We start from the raw sequence: 21,081 nt of genomic DNA, 5'->3' as shown, positions 1-21,081 counted from the left end.
ATTTCACCTCAAGCTTAATTTCATCATTGAATCAAACTAGTTCATACACCACCTGTATACTAATTATTTATTACATAAAAACACTTTAATTAATTCAAAAGAGAAATACAAGATTTACATAGTACATAAGAATAATCTCTATTTTCTTTTTTAAGTATACACCACCTGTATACTAATTATTTATTACATAAAAACACTTTAATTAATTCAAAAGAGAAATACAAGATTTACATAGTAATAAGAATAATCTCTATTTTCTTTTTTAAAATTGAAATTATATCGAAATAAAAAAAATTAAGGTTATCATAAAATTTTTTACAAGTGAAAATTTTATAATTGTGTAATGATAAAATCTATTGAACTCAATTTCACCTCAAGCTTAATTCAATTTTGTACCATTAAATCAAACTGGTTCATACACCACATATATAAGGTTATAAGGTTATAGTGAAATACTTGTTTCAATAAAATCATTGTAATAAGTGAAAATTTCATAATTGTATAAATCAAACTAGTTCATACACCACATATATAAGGTTATAGTAATATCTTTGTTTCAATAAAATCATGGTAATAAGTGAAAATTTCATAATTATGTATATATTAGAAACAATTTCATCTCAAACTTAATTCAATTTTACATAACTGAATCATGCCAATTTTTACATCACTTATATAACAATTTTACATTAAAAAAACTTAATTAATAAAAAACTTACTGAAATATACAATCTCCATTTCCTTTCATAAAATTGAAATAAAATTCAAGCTTATGGTGAAATCCTAATTTCAATAAAATCTTTGCCACAAGCGGAAACCATATAACTGTGCAACAATTAAAACTGAGGAAACTGCAACGGGACGAGAAGGAGACACATCTACATTAATTAACATATACATTGCACTTTAGCCACATTTAACGAGCCATAATCTCCATTAAAATTTAAACAAAACAGAGCAATACATAATAATAATAACATATGCACAGAATTGATTGAAATTGGCGAGAGATAAGAAACTTAACGGCCCTTGGTGCTTCCTTCACCACAAAGCTGTTACGAGAGACTGAAACGATGAGAACGCTCACTTCCCGGGAACAAAGTTAGTGGCATAAGCCCAGGCGTTGTTGTTGACAGGGTCTGCCAGATGGTCGGCCAAGTTCTCCAGGGGACCTTTTCCGGTAACGATAGCCTGCACGTAGAACCCAAACATAGAAAACATAGCAAGCCGGCCATTCTTGATCTCCTTAACCTTAAGCTCTGCAAAAGCCTCAGGGTCATCAGCCAAGCCGAGGGGATCAAAGCTCCCACCGGGATAAAGCGGGTCAGTGATCTCCCCGAGCGGTCCACCAGCCACACGGTAGCCCTCAACGGCACCCATGAGGATGACCTGGCATGCCCAGATGGCAAGGATGCTCTGTGCGTGCACCAGGCTAGGGTTGCCCAAATAGTCCAAACCGCCCTCACTGAAGATCTGTGAGCCCGCCTTGAACCAAACCGCTTCCCCGAACTTCACACCATTTCGGCTCAGAAGCTCCGGGAAAACGCACCCGAGAGCTCCCAACATTGCCCACCGGGCATGAATAACTTCCAGCTCTCTGTTCTTGGCAAAAGTCTCTGGGTCTGCTGACAGACCGGCGGTGTCCCACCCGTAGTCACCGGGGAATTCACCGGTCAGGTAGGATGGGGGCTCACCAGAGAAGGGTCCCAAGTATTTCACCCTGTCTGGGCCGTACCAGGGGGAGCTTGAGACAGGGGCTTTGGTGGCGCCTCTCCTCATGTTGACTCGCTCTCCCACGTTCAATGCCCTCAATTGTCTGGCGAAGTCGCCATTCACCATCTGCCCTGCAAATGCTGGGGACGACAGCTTCGCCATTGCTGCCATTGTTTCTGCTTTGCTTTACTCTCTTGCTTTCTCTTCTTCTGGTGATATATGTGGAGGACTGGTATGGAGGTTTGGTTTAGCTTGTCATATTTATGTTGGTGCTTGGGTGTGGGTTTTATCCGGTAAGGATCTCTCCGACCAACCACAGCCGCGAACACCAGTAGATGTATCATGTAATCTTGTCTTTTCCTATCATTTTCAATTAAATCTACTCTATCCTAAAACAGGCGTCTGTTCCGGATGTTAATCCTTTCGTCCAATCATCCCTTGAGTTTTCAAGCTCCGTGTCATGCTCCTCTGTTTCGTGGCATACGCTAGAATGTACCACGCTAGACAGACGCCTCCCGCGACAAGGAGCCCGTCCTTCGTGCACGGCGGGTGCCCTCTAGTGTAAGTTTTCATGTGGGTGTTTAATTTGTTATGGTTATTGGTATGTGAATATGTGGAACTGGTAGGGGAAGCGTAGTTAATTTTGTGTATCTATAGATTTTAAATGGTATATTGAAATTTGATGGTTTTCGTGTATCTACAGATTCTAAAAGGTATATTGAAATTTGATGGTTTTTTTTGTTGTTTTTGTAATGCGATTTAACTATTTATAGCTATTGATCTAGCTTTTGGGTAGTAATGACTCACGTTGTGGGCCCTGAATAGACCTAATGTACTACGGAAATGCGCATAACACGTAGTTAAATTACCAATACTTTGTACACATCTTTAATTAAAGTCTACGAGTTCTAACTGTAGACACATAAAATTTCCATTAAAATGTCCTCTTAATTAATTTAATTTTTCCAACATCATCAAGTGGATCCATTAATTAATATTCATTTCTCATTATCCATCATTCTCCATTATAATATTCATTTATCAATATTCATTATTCCATTATTATATCTTAATGGTCATAAAATATTATTGTTCCATTAAATCCATTAAATCAAAATATATTCTTTCATTCATCCATTTAATAACATATATTCCATTTTATTTATTTTAAATAAAACCATTTTTTCAAATTTCTTCCATATCTATTTCATCTCCTCTTTATCCTATCCCACTCTTATCAATCTCACTCATCCAATGCATGTGGGATAAACACTAAAATCTCCAATCCAATATTTTATCTCACATTCGTCCTACAACCTAAATCCACTCTTGAGGACTTCTATTTAAGCTCAGTCCCTCTCTCATTTGAGGCTATCTAGCAATCTAGCAATCTAGCAATTTGTTCACTCTTTGCATTCTTCTGAGTATGCATTTCATTTTCTTTAGCTTCCTTTGCTTTCATCATCTTGAATCTCCAAAAACCATAGCTTCTTGTGTGTGCTTCTGAAAGCAATATTATCTACACGAGATCTTGGTTTAAGGAGTGCAATGGAGTAGATTGTGTGACATGCATGTGTGTTTTAGTTTAGATTTTGATTTGCATGTGTGTGTTTTGGTAGGAAAAACTCCATTGTTGGATGTTGGAAGATTGAATCTTGTATTCTATTCATTTCCCCCATCTACATTTGACATGCTCGGTGGGACCTTTCCTCGTGTTTCATTTGCTTGATAGAAGTTATCATTTTGGTGTTTGATTGTAGGTGTTAATGTTTTTTGTTTGCATGTAGATTTGTAATCTTTCATTTTGCTTGCAGGTTGCACAATCTTATCATATTTTTGCTTGCTTGTGCCTTGTCTGTGCTTCATATCTTATTTCTGAATATCTAGTACAATGCATATTCTTTTGGACTGAGTTTGTTTCCAGACTGTTTCATTTTGCACCATCAATAATATCCACAAAAAACATTGCGATGACACAAACACTTCGGATAAGCATGCAACTTTGCACTTCAACGAACTCATGACGCAACGATATTACGATTGAGCAAACATAACAACATTTGATCAACTTCTAAACCAAACACATTACCTGAGAACAACAATCATTGTGGCATAAAATATAATGTCTGTTTGATTGGTTATGTCTTTTGATTGTTTCAGATTTTTTTTTTGGTGACGTGTCTTTTAGCTTTTCCAGGATGTCTCTGACTAGAGATTTTATCTCTAGGATGTCTTTGACTAGAAAGGCGAGGATGGGGCATCTTCACCTATTTGTTGCTTGTGGATTGTTCTTTAGTGATATAATGAATCGCCTTAGGACATGATCATCTAAGATCATTGAGGACATATGGGTCTCCTGTGAACTGGGGCATTCCTTGGTTGTCTGATGTGTTTTCTTGCACACAATTGGTATGACGATTCATTTGGGTCTTATCTATATCTGGATGAGTTTATCCTTTTTCTATAATAAGCTTGATGATGACTTTAGCACTTCAAAAGAATAAGAATTATCATCACCTTTCATATCCTCTTTCTCATCACTCATTCTTTTTTCCCCTCACTTTTCTCTTCTTATCCTCCTTCTCATTTATCTTTTTCATCATTTCTTTCATCATCTTCTTCATTCTTCTATTGCATTGAATTCGATCAAACACTTTATCCAACTGATGCAATGTCTTTGAATCTTTAATCTCTTTATCAACCAACTTGCTTCTTGCAATCTCAATGCCCCTTGAATCAATCAATCAATCAATCAATCAATCATTGGATCGCCTTATCTTTCTCTCGCATCAATCCCTAGCAGCTTAATTAGTTCAATCATCTTAATTAGCTTATCAACCTAGCTATACTATTCATTTCCATCAATTGTTTAGTTACGCCTCATCAACTGTGCATTTCCATCAAATGTACATCTCAAATCAATCACTCGTGCATCAATCATCCTATCTCCTTTTCATAATCTACCGAGAGATCAATATCCATCAATCTGTTCGATCAATCTCTCGAAGGGGCATAATCGATCAATCATCACCCTTACCAAGATATCTTTGGGGCATATATTAGTTGATCATTTTCTTTGAAATAACATGACAGGTTGCATTGTCTCAAAGAGGGGCAAAATGAAGACACAAAAATTTCCATTAAAATGTCCTCTTAATTAATTTTAATTTTTCCAACATCATCAAGTAGATCCATTAATTAATATTCATTTTTCATTATCCATCATTCTCCATTATAATATTCATTGATCAATATTCATTATTCTATTATTATATCTTAATAGTCATAAAATATTATTGTTCCATTAAATCAAAATATATTCTATCATTCATCCATTTAATAACATATATTTCATTTTATTCATTTTAAATAAAACCATTTTTCCAAATTTCTTCCATATCTATTTCATCTCCTATTTATCCTATCCCACTCTTATCAATCTCACTCATCCAATGCATGTGGGATAAACACTAAAGTCTCCAATCCAATATTTTACCCCACATTCGCCCTACAACCTAAATCCACTCTTGAGGACTTATATTTAAGCTCAACTCCTCTCTCATTTGAGGCTATCTAGCAATCTAGCAATTTGTTCATTCTTTGTATTTTTCTGAGCTTGCATTTCGTTTTCTTTAGCTTCCTTTGCATTCATCATCTTGAATCTCCAAAAACCATAGCTTCTTGTGTGTGCTTCTGAGAGCAATATTATCTACATGAGATCTTGGTTTAAGGAGTGCAATGGAGTAGATTGTGTGACATGCATGTGTGTTTTAGTTTAGATTTCGATTTGCATGTGTGTGTTTTGGCAGGAAAAACTCCATTGTTGGATGTTGGAAGATTGAATCTTGTATTCCATCCGTTTCCTCCATCTACACTAACTATTTGGGGTACAAGGGTACATGATAAAGTTATTAATGGTCTTTTAGTTATCATTTTTTTGGTTTCTTTAAACTTAGTAATTAGGGGGTTGGGTGAGCAAAGAGTGAATGATAATTGGAACATGGGCGGTAATTGGTGCTCTTCCCTTAGCTCCATGCATATTTATTTTTTTGGCTTATTTTTAAGCAACCATTTTGAATTTATATTAGTAGTATTAATAATAATATATTCAATTAAAATTTAAGAAAAAATGGAAAGTAAATGTTAAAAAAGAGGGAACAAAATTTGTGGAGTCAGAAGGTATATTTGCCAATATGCTTGTACTTATGTCAAGCCCCTTTTTCACAAGAAAGATTCTAAATTATCCTTTTCCCACAATTTTAAATTTGTATGGGAACACTCCAATTGCTTAAACTAAGAAGGAAATGCAATTAAGCAACTGCATGGGGACATGGGTTGTAATCGCAATTATGTTTCTTGTTTAGAGTGCATATCTTTGTAAACAAAAATAATCTTTCCTTGTGATTCATCTAAGATAACCCAATAGGATGTAGATACATTGGTAATTGTGGGTATGTGAAATAGAAGTTAAATATTAATATATAAAAAGTAAATATGAAAGATATGAACATTTAGTTTTATAATTGAGGAAAGAATGATTGTTTGATAATAGATATTAGAAATATGAAATCAAATATTTATGTATAAGATGCAAATATGAAAGATATGAACATTTAGTGAAGGCTGAAAAAAGAATGTTTTTTAATATGGTATTGCATTTTAGAATATCTCCACTTTGGAAATGCTATCTTTTTATTAATGTGATGTTTCAAACTCTACAATTAAATTTTGCCTACTCTAGGTTGAGTTCATTTGTTAAGGTCATGTTTGTGTTAGCATATTTTTCATCTTCACATTAATTTGATCTTGCTCAATGCTTACCTTTTCTCTATGATTTTTTTAATTGGTATTTATTAACTTTTCTCTCTCTCTTTTTTTATTATTATTTCAAATTGATGCTATTTAAAAATGTCTTTGTAAGATTGTCATTCTTGGAGTAATTAGAACATTATCTAATTAGGTTCCATAGACACCTAAAACTGGTACAACTAATTAAATGGATTTTATTCATTTAATCATCAAGAATTCTTCCTACTAATTAAATTAAGATTTAATGATTTAATTAATACCCATATTCTTCTAATCGCCTATTAATTAAATTAAGATTTAATTAATATACTCTTCTTCTATGTAAGCCATTTAATTAAATTAAGATTTAATTAATATACCTTTCTTTTATCCAAGCCATTTAATTAAATTCATATTTAATTAAATATCCCCCCTCTAACCATTTTAATTAAATTCATTTTTAATTAAAAATATCAATTTACTCCCTTTCCCATTTTAATTAAATCTACATTTAATTACGATATCCTTTGCACCTAAATAAATCAAAATTTATTTGTAAATTCCCCCACTTGCAAAATCCTATAAATGCAAGTTGCATCCTCTTTTGGATAAATTAAATCTTTTTAATTTACTAAAATTCCTATTTTCCCTCACCCACTTGCCAAATCCTACATTTTCCACTTGCCCTCCTAATTTCTTCTAGAATCCCTCTAATCTTTCATTAATTAACCTAATTCTCCTCATCATGTCCAATCCCTAAATTTGGGGAGTCATTTCCCCAAATTTGGAGAAAGTCTTCAAAATGCATTTAAGACCTTTTCCTTTCAACAAGATAACTTGTTGAATACCCCCAAATTTGTAAGGCTCTTACAAATTTGTTCCCTAGACCACTAGTGGTTTTCCTCTTGAAGCAAGTTAGCCTCCAAAGTCTTCAAAAGGCATTTAATGCCTCTTACAAGCCCACACCCCTAACCCATGATGGTTGTCCACTCGACCATCCTTTATCCTTGCACAAGAGTTTACCTCTTGGACAATAGCCTTCTTCCTTGGATAAAAGCATTATCCAATGATGTCACCCCTTGAAGCCTTCCCTAATGCTTAATTAGTATCTAATGCTTGCTTAGCATCTCTCAAGCCATCTCAAGATGACATTTGTCACCTTGGGACTAGATTGAATCCCTCACAATGATTGATAACTTTCAATCCTAGCTCTTGTTGAGATTGCTCAATCTCAACCATCCATTTCTCTATTTTCTCTATAAATAGAGCCCATTTCTTCAATCTAGGCATCAAGTTTTCTATTGCATCCAATCTATAGTCCAATTTTGTTGTGCAAGTTATCAAGGAGCTCAATCCCCATCACCAAGCATTTAGGCCATTTTAATTACATCATAGCTTAGTTTGTTTATGCATGTTTAGAATATCTTGCTAGCTTAATTCATATCATTTTCATAGCATTCTCATATCTCATCCTCATATTAGCCTAATTAGTTCACTTAATCTTTCAATTTGGAACTCATTTCATATCTCCATCTTGCATCTTTCATCTTGCATCTTTATCTATCATCTCATCTTTGCTACGATCTTAGTTGTAGTCATTTTGATCCTAGAATCATCATTCATAACTCGTTCTCTAGGTTGTCATCTTGAGGATCAAGTGCTCTTCCAAGTGAGGGTCACCTTGAATCTTAGAGATCTTTAGGGATAGAGAAGCATGAGACGGGCTTAGCAATCTTGAGATTTCTTGGACTAACAAGTAGATTACTTTGTATTTTCTATCTCTTGATTTCACTAACGTAATGTCTCATGTGTGTGTGTGTGATTTGTGTTTTCTTGCAGGTGCAGGCATCCCCCATATTTTAACCATACAAGTCCTTATCACTCTATTCACCTAACCTAAACTTAAGTTCTTTTTGTCTTTTATTCGATTAGGCTAATAATAGCTTATGTTGTCTCTTCATTATGAATGTGACACATGGGGTTGAGAATGGGAATAGGAATGTATTTTCTAATTTCTAGTGGATTTGTTTCTTGCTAAGGGGAGAAATGTTGTTTGAAGGCAATGAATCTTGATTTGTCTTCAGGGTCTCATCATTGGCACATGAGTTTCTTCTTCATTGGGGGGATTCTTATCCTCATTTTCTCTCTCTTATAGGGGGACATTTATTGTACTATTGTGATGTTAGGGTAAAAGTACAAACTTGTGTCACTTTTATAAAGGAAAAGGTTAACAACAACAAAACAGTTCAATTTCAATAGCACAAAAGTGATATTTCTATTTGGTATTTGAAGATGATGTAAACAGATCAAATGTGTAAAACTGAATGAAGTTTATGCCTATTATTTAAAAAAAAAATTTGGAACAAGAATTTATATGTTTTTTTAACTATTAAAGTCATTTTTTCAATTATTGAAAAATACTGCAAATTAGGGGTTTCACCTCCCACCACAAAACTATATGTAAATAATCTTGTTTTCCTTTGATTTTGAAATATGTTCTAGATGACATCCATATCCAGTGCAGAAAAAAAAATCTGATTTCAATGTATATTTTCACTGTTATAACAATTCAAAGTCGAAGTTTCCCGAAATCGACAATTTTCATCTCCCACCGAATTTCCCCTATCAAAACTATAGAAATTCCCCCCAAAATTATATATTCTTGAAGATGACTCTCTCCTCTAGTGTTATATATAATTTTTAATTTTTTTTGATATGATTTACTATTTTTTTTGTTTTTCCGAATCAGAGTCTTTTCAAATATTAATATACCTACCTATAGTATTTTTTAATTTTAATATACTAATTCTAATTGAAATTTTATAAAAATTATATGTCAACGTTCCACACTCTGAGCTCTCGAACAGAGTATTTTTAGTTTAAAAAAAAATAAAAATTTGATGGTCAAATTCTTAGCAGAACTTGAAAGTTCTGCAAATTGGGGGGTTTTTGTTGAGTAGGCTGCCATGTGGGATGCCACATAGGCATCCTCAGCCGAGTGGGACTCCCCAAGCGGTGGGACCCTACGCGAGCAGTCGCATGGGGAAGCGACTGCTTGCTTCCCCACCCTTTCCCTCATATATTAATGAAGTGATTTTTTAGTTTTTTAAAAACAAAAAACAAAAAACAATTCATAAAATCTTCAATTTTTTTTCTAGGAAGTTGATTTTTTTCAAGGGAGGAGGTGATTTTTTTGCAAAGGAATTGATTTTTTTCTTAAAGAGTATTCAGTTGCAATTTTAGGAAAGCAAATTTCAATACTTTGTGTAATGGGGAATAAAAGAAATAGAGCAAAAAAGTATGATCTTTTAAGGGATGATTCAAAGAATGGTCATACAAAACGCAATCAAGAGCAACCTATTGATGTTGAGGAAGATCCCGTTGATGTTGAAGATGATGTAATTGAAGTAGCGGAAGAAATTAGTACTAGTCAAGGTACAAATTTTTCAATTGTCATGAGAAATTTGATGGAGATGAATGAGGATTCTCTTTTCAGTCAAATTTCATTTGAACACATGGTACTTGAGAGCACAATTAAATTGCATTGCAAAAACGTGTGGGAGGAATATTTTGAAAAAAAATCTATGGTTAGGAGAGCACAATTATTTGTAAAGTTATTCAGAAAAAGAGAAATGACTCCTGTTTTGGAGTTGTTGGGTCTCGATAATAGCAAAAGCTCAGGAGGTCATTTTAAAAGAAACAATAGTTGAAAATTTGCAAATGCAATGAACCTTGTTGACACCACAAGTCGAGGAGCTGATTCAAGTGCTGCACGTAGAGCGTTGATGACTACGATTTCTAGTAGTAGGTTGTCACATAAAAGACAAGTTACAACAATTTTTGAATTACTACATATATCTAGAAAAACTGTTCAAAGATATATTAGGAGGAGAAATATGTTAGATGAAAACATTGAAATGAATTGGGTAAATATTTGTAGACTTCCTCAAAAGGCATAATTTTTTTGAAGATGTAAGAAGACTGATCATCGAATATTGGACCAGCCACTCCCGTGTTTCTTCCAATAGAAGGGACACTATACGGATGAAAGATGAAGAGACTCGTATGAAGATTTCACATCCTAAACATTTTGTAGATACAACACAAAGTGAACTATTTGAAGCATTCAAGGAAGAATTTTCAGATGTGAAAATATGTTAGAGAATATTTGAGAGGTTGCGCCCTTGCTTTGTACACATAAATAAAGTACGCGAAACTTCTTGTTGTCGAAATCATGTTGAGTTTCATCTATACTTAGAGTCATATAAAAAAGCTATGGCAGTACTTGGTCATCCCTGGAAGTACGACACAATTTGTGAAATTAATTTTATGTGATAAATTAGAAGATTTAAATGACTTCAATGTACAGTGTATAAAAAGTACATGTATTGATTGTGGAGATTTGCAAAAATTTCCGTTACAAATTGAGAGTATTGTTGTTTCAATGCCAATTTTGTGGAAGAGATTTCAATACGAGACATCGAACTAAGTCAGGAGATGAATCCAAAAAAATTGCATTGAAGGAGAGTGAATTGCCCTACCTTGAATTTATGAACAGATTTTGTACTATGATTTATCACATATCCAACATTGTCATGGTGCACGATCGCAAGATAAACAATTTCGTGATTGCAAAAATTGTTTTCCACTTGGTTGTATTCTTTCAATTGTAGATTTCTCCGAGAACTATACATTTGCCTCTCAATCGCAGATTCAAGCTCAATATTATCATTCTGATCAAGTTGCAATATTTGTGCAAGTGACCTATAAACATGTGCAATTTGATGTAAATGGGGTAGAAAAATGTACTAATCCAAATGAACGCATTATCATCAAGGAGGTTCATTTCTATATCAACGATGATAAAGTTCATGATAGGAGCTATGTAGCTCATTGTTTTGCACTGTTTTTTTGAAGATCTTGCAAATCGCGGGATAAATGTTTCACAACACTAGATTTGGTCGGATGGTTGTGCAGGTGAGTACATAAGTTTCAATTCATTTTCATTTATATGTAAATTTGTATTTGATTTCAATTTGATAAATTTTATTTTAAATGTTCAATTGTACATGTACATGACATACAACTTTATGGAGCAGGATAATTTAAATTTGCAAAAGCCTTTAATTGGCTATCCATGCAACATGCTAGACACAATGTTAAGTTTCTGTGGAACTTCTTTGAAAGTGGGCATGGAAAAGGAGAGCACGATGGAGCAGGAGCATGTGTGAAGCGTGCACTTCGCCAACATGAACTTGCAGGTACTGTTAATTTTGTTATCAATTTGGTTGTATCTATTTCTTAATATAATTTCATTTAAAAAGAAGTGCACATATTAAAATCTCTAAGTTCTTTTATGTAGGTAATAGCATAGAGAATGCAAACAATATTGTTGAATGACGTCAAAGTCATTTTGCTTGTCAGAACACGCCATACAACAAACATTATTTTTGGGAAGTGAAACGTAAAATATTTTTGTTCTCAAGAATTCTTAAAAAAATTCATCAGCTCTGCATTTCACTTTTATCCTAAAGTAGTTGATCTTAAAATGTGCAAATTTCATTTCATATTTGTAATAGGTATTGATCGATCTAACCCTTACAATTGTCAAACAATTGTTGGTATTAGAATTTTACATCAAGTGATGACTACAGGACACCACAAGCCTCCATTGATTCAAGTAAGAGAAAAATCATGCTTTTGTGTTGACTGTGTTGAGCACTATCCAATGAGTCAATGCGAGAATATTGCAAATGGATATGTCTCACAGTGGGATATGAAAGAGTTAATCAAAATGCCTCCTTATGAAGATGATGAAAATGACATAGACATTCATGATCCTATATATTCAACTGATTATGAACGTGTTTCTGATTTAGTCGTTTCAGGTGCGTGTGTGCATACATGTTCTTTTATTTAGTTTTAATTTAGATCATGTAGTGACATGTTCAAATTTTATAGATACATCTTACTTTTGTTATAAATTTATATGGTGTCATTTGGATGTACATACATGTAGGTGATATTTTTGCTATGGTTGTGGATCCTGACAATGTGGAAGGTGTAGATTATTATCTACTAAGATGCACGAAAGCAAAATTCAAATTGCCTAAAGTAACTATAGACAGTGATGAACAATCATATCCAACTGGTTCAGTTCTTATAGAAGGAACCTATTATTAACAAACTAAGATAGACAAAAATCGTATTCAATTTATTGAATACATGCCTAGAAAAACAGTTGTACATTACAATCACTTGGTTATAGCGACAAAGCTGCAATTTGAGACATTGCCAAAAAAAGGACGTGGCAACCAAAAGTGGATGTTACCTTTTGAAAAGCATGGAATTTTTTTGGAGATAATAAAAGATAGAGAGGATCTAGACTATACGTATCGGGAGCTAACTTAGGCTATCTAACTTGTTTTTGTAGCTCATACTTTTATATTTGAACTAGAGTTTGAACTCATGTTTAATTTGAACTAAGACTGGATATATATATTTTTGGACCATATCAAAACTTAGAGATGATTTTTTAATATTGGATCATATCTAGTTTTTTTTTATTTTACATGGTGAACAATGGTTTTCATATATTGTTATGCATGCTCAAGGTTGAAATGCTTTTATACTTATGATTTTATGTATTCTTCAATTACATACATACATGTTCTTTTACATGTGATATACATCTCCTTCAGACATGCACTTTGGACATCTCTTTAAGACATCGTCTTTGGACATCCCCTTAAGACATCCTAATAGGTCCTAACTTTAGATCCCCTTATGTGAAGTATGCTAATTTATGTAAATTGTTACATATGCATGCTTGGTTGAAAAACTTTTAAATGTATTCTTTTATGTTATACATCCCCTTAAGACATCCTCTTTGGCCATCCCCTTAAGACATCCTAATAGTGTTCGCATTCTACACTCTATGAGAATATGGTTGATGTTGTCATTGATGGCAACTGACTGTAACATATTTCTACACAGGCACCGACATCGCAGACATCATACACTGGCATGCACCGACATCCAGATTACATCGACAATGGAGTATACCGTCTCTCAAGCCGACATGAGACAAAGTTTTGTTTATATGAATTATATTGTAAATGCAATTATTTATTTGTAAGACGAATTGATGTATTGTAAAGACTCATATATGTATGCTATCTTATAGATCATTTTGTATGATGAAGTATAGGATAGATTTATTGTTGGTATATGTAAGACAACGAAAGGTTTTTGGTTAAAGTATCTGACTGAGCTTAAACCAGTACTGAACCAGGCATTAGAGATGCTGTTTTGAGCAGTACATTATATTGGATTTAATTATCCATTTTGTAGTTAGTGAGACTCTTCTATTGAGCAGTGCACTCTAGGCTGTTGGCCTTCCTGCATGTGTAGGCCCATGTTGTAAGTAATATTTATTCATATTGGCCAGTGAGTAAATATTGTGGGTCACAAATCCCACCAAGGTTTTTTCCACACCGGGTTTCCTCGCCAAAATATTCCGTGTTATGGTGTGCATTTATGCTGTCTTTGTTATTTCTCTTTACTGCATTATTTCTTGTTTACCGGTACAGTAATTTAATTTGCAAAGTTATAAATAAGTTCAAATATTCCATTCACTGGTTAGACACTGATTCACCCCCCCTCTTAGTTTCATTGAGACTGTTGTTGCATCTAACAATTGGTATCAGAGCCTGGTCCTCTATTTGCAAAAGCCTAACAACTTGAGGAAGATTCTGAAACCGGTACTGATGGAGAGTTTGAGAAAACAGTTGGAAGGAGCTCTTGAAGAATTTGATGTAGAAAAATTGAAGAATATAAAACTTGAAGATGATCTGAGGATTGCTCAAGAATTCATTAAAGGACTTCAGGAGAACCTGGTTATAACACAAAACAAGAGGAAGGAACTTCATGAGCAAATGCACAAACATGATGATGAAAAATAAACTCTTATAGATATTGCAGAGAAGTTGAGGCAAGAGAACTGTAACATGAGGATTGAAACACAAGATTTAACCATGAGGCTATGTAAGGATATTGAAGACATAAAGAAGAATGAAGAAGACTTGACTAGGAGACTTAATGATGGAGCAAATGAAAACTTGAGACTTTGCCATGAGAATAATATGCTAAAGATAGATCCGATTCACATACAACATGATAAAGATGAGCTTATAAGACAAGTTGGGATTCTAGAAAATGAGTTGATCATTGCAAATGAACACAAAGACAAATTCAAGAAAAGTTCAGAAAGACTTCATGACATGCTGAAAAGACAAAAACCTGATGGAGATAAAATTGGACTTGGATTTGAACATGGAGAAAGTTTCGGGACTACAAATAATCAAGATCATAGTAAACCGGTAAGACAACGTAATGCTTATAAATTTAATGGGAAATGTTTCAATTGCAACAAATTCAGTCATAGAGCAAATTAATGTAGATTTAGAAATAATCAGAATACAAACTTACCCACCGGTCAATGTTCCAAATGCAATAAAGTTGGTCACAATTCATAAAATTGTAGAATGAATGTGAAATGCTATGTTTGTGGTAGATTTGGACATTTATCTAATCAATGCAGAACACAAACCGGTCAAGGATATGGAAAAGATATTCAGAGGAATAATGTAACTTGTTATGCATGTAACAAGATTGGGCATATTGCAAAATTTTGTAGAAGCAAGACTGTACCAACAAACAATAAAGGATCTAATGAGAAGGGAAAATAAAAGGTAAATGAAATAAAGCAAGAATTTTCAAAACAATGGATTAAGAAGAGAGACTAGAGAATTGATGAATCTATCTCTGCACTGGTAGAACAGAGTAACCCTCCACCGGTAGGAGATTATTCATCTAACTAAGGAATAATCCTTAGGGGGTATGGCAACAAGTTGAAAAACATGCATTCTACCCTCAGTTGATGGTAAGAAGACACATTTCTTCTTTATCGACAGATGTGTTAAGTTTTCACTTAATCGACGAGCATTAAATACAGTTTTTGAAGAACTTTTTGGTTATAAAGCATTGGAAAACCCTCATTTTTCATCCACCAAGCATTCAAGCATTCAGAGAGCGCAAAATTGAGCAAAGGCATCCAAAGGTGAAGCAACAAGGTATTTTCGAGCATTCAAGATTTCAAGCAAGAGCTATTTATCTTTCAAAATGACATCTTCATCTTCTGCACCTGAGTTTATTGCAAACCCTACTGTGATAGAAAATATTAAGCGCCCTAGGCCCGTGTTTAAGATCATACCTGAAATTGCCAAGCAAGATGGTTCTATAAGAGCTTTTTCGAAAATTCCGAAGGGAGTCACTTTTGCCGAACACCCTAGAATCTAGATTCACTGCAACGTAGAGAATTTAGGGACTGATGATTTGTAAAACATGTACAATGACGTTATTACAGATGAGCAAGGTTTGGTTAAACTGGAGCACAAGATTGTAGGAGACCTAGGATTTGTTGAAATTCTAAACATACCTAAATTTTCGAAGGAGGTAGTCTGTCTTGTACTGAGAAGAGTTCATGGAGAATTCATGTGGCTTGATTTTATTTTTAAAATCTCAAAGGAATCAATCAAGGCAGTTACTGGTTTACCCTCAATCGGTAGTAGGCTTGACAAAACTAAGAAGATACCTAGCAAGGGTGTTATAGATTTAACTGGAGCTACATCTGACAACAAATATCTTAGGGTTAATGACATTACTGATGCAAATGTAAGATATGTGAGCATGGTACTTGGCTATAGAGTAACTCATACAAATATATTAAATTTGGTTTCCAGCTTATGTATTCATAGTGCATATGAGATGGTTAAAAACAATGCTAGGCTTGATATTTGTGGATGGCTTAAGGATGAACTGATTGATAACCTGAAAAATATTAAAGGTGACAAGAAGGGGACATTCCGTTTTGACAACCTACTTGTGTGTTTGATGCTTTACTTCACCAAAGAGATACCCGACATTGGTCATAAGGACTTTGGATATGACATCCCGATAGGTAGACAAATCATGGAAGCTATCACCGGTATGGGCTCTAACAATGACAACATTATAGCAGACTACTTCAAAAACTTCCAAACTAAGATGAAAGCTAAAGAAAGGATACCATAGAGCATAGTAGATAAGTATGATAAGCAAATTTGTTTTGTAATTGTATGCAGGAAAAAAGGTTCAATGAAACTGAAATTATGAAAATTATTCAAAGACTTGCCCACACACCAATGGGACTCTTGGTGCAAGCTATGGAGCTATGAGAAATAGCTCAACTTCCCAAGGGGTGTTCCATTGTTATCAATCTCCCAAGATCCCTCAAGCCAATGCCTTTGCTCTCAGATCACTGAGAAAAGAAACTTAGAGATGACAAATGTAAGAATGAGGGATATTTTAAATCAAATTTAGTATGAATGCATCCTATCTATGCATGATTCTAACAAATGAACTAAACTAGATGATAAGATGACAAGATTAGTAAAAAATACTATCCTAACATGATATACTAGTTATATGATTTAACTAAGATGATAGAAATGCTTCTAAAATGATTATTAGATTTATTTCTATTGTAAAGAGAGGCTAGATGCTTGCTAAAATTGAGTATAAGTATGATGCTAAAGACTTGGATTATAAAATGGAGGGATGAGGGCTCTATTTATAGGAGAAACAAGGCAATGGATGGTCAGGATTGAAGGATCTTATCAAGGGTCAGGATTGAAAGTTATCAATCCATGTTTGCAATTCTCACCAATGAAGTGGTGACAATTGTCAACATAAGATTGCTTGAGAGGAGATGTAAGAAGCATTAAATTATTGAGGAGACCTCATGGTTACCTTAGAAGGTAAGGGTTAAGGTTAGGTTAAGGTTATCCATTGGATAAATCTTTTACCCAAAGGGTAAACTGTTGTGCAAGGGTTAAAGGGATAACCATGGTCAAAGCAATGAATGCTTGATGAGACCCTTGGGTTAGATGGGGGTCGATTTAAGGAAAAATTTTCTAACCATGCCACAAAGGGTTAGTTAACCATTAATGGTTTGAGAGACTTTGGGGACAAACTTGTAAGAGTCCTTCCAAATGTGAGGGTATTCAACAAGTTAGCTTGTTGAAGGCATAAAGGCTTTAATGCCTTTGGAAGACTTTACTCCAAATTTGAGAAGTGACCTCAAATTTAGGGAAAGGGGATAATTGAAGGGTTTAGGTTAATTGATTAGGATTAGAGGGTTTCGAGAAGAATTTAGGAAGAGGGTTAGGAGGCAAGTGGGAGATGTAGGAAAATGCAAGTGGGTGAGGGATAATATGATTTAATTAAAATTAATTGCTTTATTTCAATTTGGTTGCAAGTGGGGGATTTAAATAAATTAGATTTATTTATTTGGGGTGAACTTATTTAATTAAATGTAAATTTAATTAAAAGTAGAGAGAAGGGATTTAATTAAATAAAATGATTTATTCAATTAAATGATATAAAAGGCTTAATTGAATTTTAAATAAATAAATTGAATAATTTATTTAATTAAATTGAGGAATGTGGATGATTTAATTAAATTAGATTTAATTAAATAGAGGAATGAGAATAAAATGAACATTAAATATTCATTTAGAAATATGGTCATTTTTATACGTCTACATTTTGCCCCTCTTTGAAGTGACGTGTGTGCACATGTTGATTCGAAGAAAATTGATGTGTCGTCAAAATTTGATCATGATCAATGTGATGTCATGTATTGAAATGTTCATGTTGTGCCCCAAATTTGATAAATGATGTTGATAATGCCCCCTCGAGAGATGAATCAAAAAAATGAAAATATGATGTGATTTTGATAATTGTTGATAAATTTCATCACATTTAAAAATTTTGTCTATGTTGAATGTGTTAATTTGATTCATCTCCCGATAATGATGTTTGCTAGGGGTAGAAGCGAGACCACGGGCAATTTACATGTTCCACCTGCTAAACCCTATTTCCATTTACCCTATAAAAAGGTAAAAAGTGGTTTCATTTGTATCATTTGTGCTTGTTGACTTTGGAGAAAGTGACATTTGGAGAGAAAGACAAAATGCTGGTTCCCCATGCTTCTCATCGATTCGAGCACGTTTGGCGGTATCGGAGTCCTGCCACGTATGGACCACCGATAAGTCATCAATTTTTGCCCCTTTTTGTTTTTTTGTTTTGTCATTTTTAGTTACGATTTTCATTTTTTATTGTGGATTTTAACAGTTAAGCGCGTAGGGTCTGCACCCTAGCGCATACGATAAAAAGGATAGCACGTCGAGGTTTAAAATCTAGGGTAGCGTCCAGGTTGGGTTGGGTAGCGCATAGGTAGTTTAGAATAGTGCATCTAGGGATTTTAGCGCAACGGGTTAACAGGCTAGCGTATAAGGTGGAAAGGGTAGCGCATAGGTAAGACCTAGTGCATACGGTCAACATGGGTTTGTATGGGTAGAATGGGATAGCGCATAGGTAAACCTAGCGCATATGGTTAGGGTTGCAACACATGGGTGGATTAGGATAGCGCATAGATAAAGTTTAGCACATAGGGTGATTTAGGTGGCACAAGGATAGAATAGGATAGCGCATAGATGAAGTTTAGCGCATAGGGTGAATGCGGTAGCGCATAGCTAGCAGCTTAGCATGGAGAATTTTTTTTTTAGCACGTAGGCGGAAAATGTTGGAGAAAATAGGATTTTGTGAGAGATTTTGAGTGGAATGAAGATAGGTAGGTGTAGGTAGGTGTCTACCAATTTTTCCTGGATGGGTGCGATAGTTGATCTGCGTGCTTGCTGTGTGTTGTTTTGAATAATTTTTGGATGTCCGCTATGAGTTCTGATATGGTTTTTGGATATGGAGTTTTGATGGATAACTTGATTTGATTTGCATTGTTTCAAGTTAGGGTAAATGTGATGTTGATATGGATTGGATATGATGTGAATTTTGATATGAATGTTTGATATGAACTTGATTTAATTTTCAGTGTTTCAAGTTGATGTTGATGTGATGTTGATATGGATGTGAAACTTGAGTTGTTTTTCAAGTTGATATGGATGTGAAACTTGATTTGTTTTTCAAGTTGATATGGATTTGATAGATAACTTGATTTGATTTGCATTGTGTCAAGTTGATATGGATTGGATATGATGTGAAACTTGATTTGTTTTTCAATGTTTCAAGTTGATGTGGATATAATGTTTTGATATGGATTTTTGATATGATAGTGGAACTGATATTGGACATGTTTTGCTTGTGATAGGAGTGGCTTAGGGTTGTGCAGTTGTGAGAGCGATTTCCGAGACCATTGTCTTTTATTCCACGATTGACACAGGCAGACATGGACATCATTGAGAGATGAGGATTGTCCTCTTTGTTAGAGATGCCCCGCTATATCATTAACCGGGGTTTATTGATAGCTTTGGCAGAGAGGTGGCATAGTGACACCAACACCTTTCATTTGGCGACAGGTGAGATTACAGTGACACCTGAGGATTGCTACCGGATTTGGGGATTTCCGTGTTAGGTGCACTATTGCCATACAAGCAGACTGAGGAGGGTAGGACAGAGGCCCTTCGCTGGATTCTGCAAGATGATATGATTTGCAGTTATGAGATCCCCTAGCAAGAGTTTATTGATTTGGATTACACCCCTCTACCATAAGTACTGGCAGGTTTCATAGGTGGCTTTTTGTGTCCCGACCGTAGGTCGAAGGGACTGGAAGTGGGATGGGGGTTGGTCTTGGAGGACATGGTGACATAGGGTTGCCGATTTGCATGGGGGTCGGCTATGTTGGCCCACTTATACAGGGACTTGCATTAGGTGGTGTACTTGGGATATGGCAGTCTATTAGCTAGGGTTATGTTGCTACAAGTATGGGCATGGGAGCATATTCCCACAATGAGGCCACTTGCAGATAGAGATAGGCCAGTTGGACGGGCCTATGCATATGGATACACGGGGATAGCTATCTAGCGTAAGCTGGGCAAATTATAACACTGGAGGAGGGTGCTTGATGATATCGATACGGTCGTCTGGAGACCGTATATGGATTGTGAGGTGTGGGCGGAGGATGGGATGGAGATGCCCTATCTATATATGTCCCGATTTTTGATAGGGCAGACGCCCTTTATTATTGAGAGATTCCTGCACAGGCGAGTTCAACGACAGTATGGATGATAGCAGGGGATTCCACAGGAAGAATGCTTATATGCTCAACGGAGGCAGGATGTGCTAGAGTGGGGACCCACTATTGACAATGTTGCGGTGGTTGAGGAGTACATGCACCTAGCCAACCAGATATGGGACTATGCCTACAAGATAGTGGATGCAGGTATGGCAAAGGAGTTCACAACGCTTTTTGTGGCTCATGCTGTAGCCAGGATATCTGATCCAGCGGAGATGATTCCTTCTTTTGATGAGGATGAGGATGAGTATCTCAAGAGGCTAGGGAGACAGAGAGAGGAGGGAGAGGAGTTTGATGAGGGAGGTGGGGATGGTGGAGGAGGTGATGATGGAGGTGGTGGAGGAGGTGGCAGAGGTTGACGTGGAGATAGAGGAGGGAGAAGAGATCAG

At 35.1% G+C, this 21,081-nt stretch overlaps 2 protein-coding genes and 1 long non-coding RNA gene across 3 annotated transcripts in view; 2 read left to right on the top strand and 1 right to left on the bottom strand.

The window, feature by feature from the left end:
- Nucleotides 1-8,843, top strand: part of LOC131045866 (beta-glucosidase 22) — a 34,080-nt gene extending 25,237 nt beyond the window's left edge. The window contains exon 9 of the transcript XR_009358682.1: nt 8,341-8,843. The gene's annotated coding sequence lies outside the window, so the exon portion shown is untranslated. The remainder of the gene's footprint in view (nt 1-8,340) is intronic.
- On the bottom strand, nt 860-1,962 carry LOC131045864 (chlorophyll a-b binding protein of LHCII type 1). Its single transcript, XM_057979532.2, has one exon. The coding sequence runs from the start codon at nt 1,882-1,884 to the stop codon at nt 1,084-1,086; it is 801 nt and encodes a 266-aa protein (XP_057835515.1). The 5' UTR covers nt 1,885-1,962; the 3' UTR covers nt 860-1,083.
- Nucleotides 8,844-9,690: 847 nt separating the features above from the next.
- LOC131045867 (uncharacterized) lies at nt 9,691-12,985 on the top strand. The gene is made up of 3 exons (XR_009105880.2): nt 9,691-11,762; nt 11,864-12,389; nt 12,521-12,985. It is a non-coding gene; the product is annotated as an uncharacterized LOC131045867 (long non-coding RNA).
- The last annotated feature ends 8,096 nt before the right edge of the window (nt 12,986-21,081 follow it).

Source organism: Cryptomeria japonica, chromosome 8 (assembly GCF_030272615.1).
Source record: "Cryptomeria japonica chromosome 8, Sugi_1.0, whole genome shotgun sequence".
NCBI lineage: Eukaryota > Viridiplantae > Streptophyta > Pinopsida > Cupressales > Cupressaceae > Cryptomeria > Cryptomeria japonica.
This window is presented reverse-complemented; position numbering and strand designations above follow the sequence as displayed.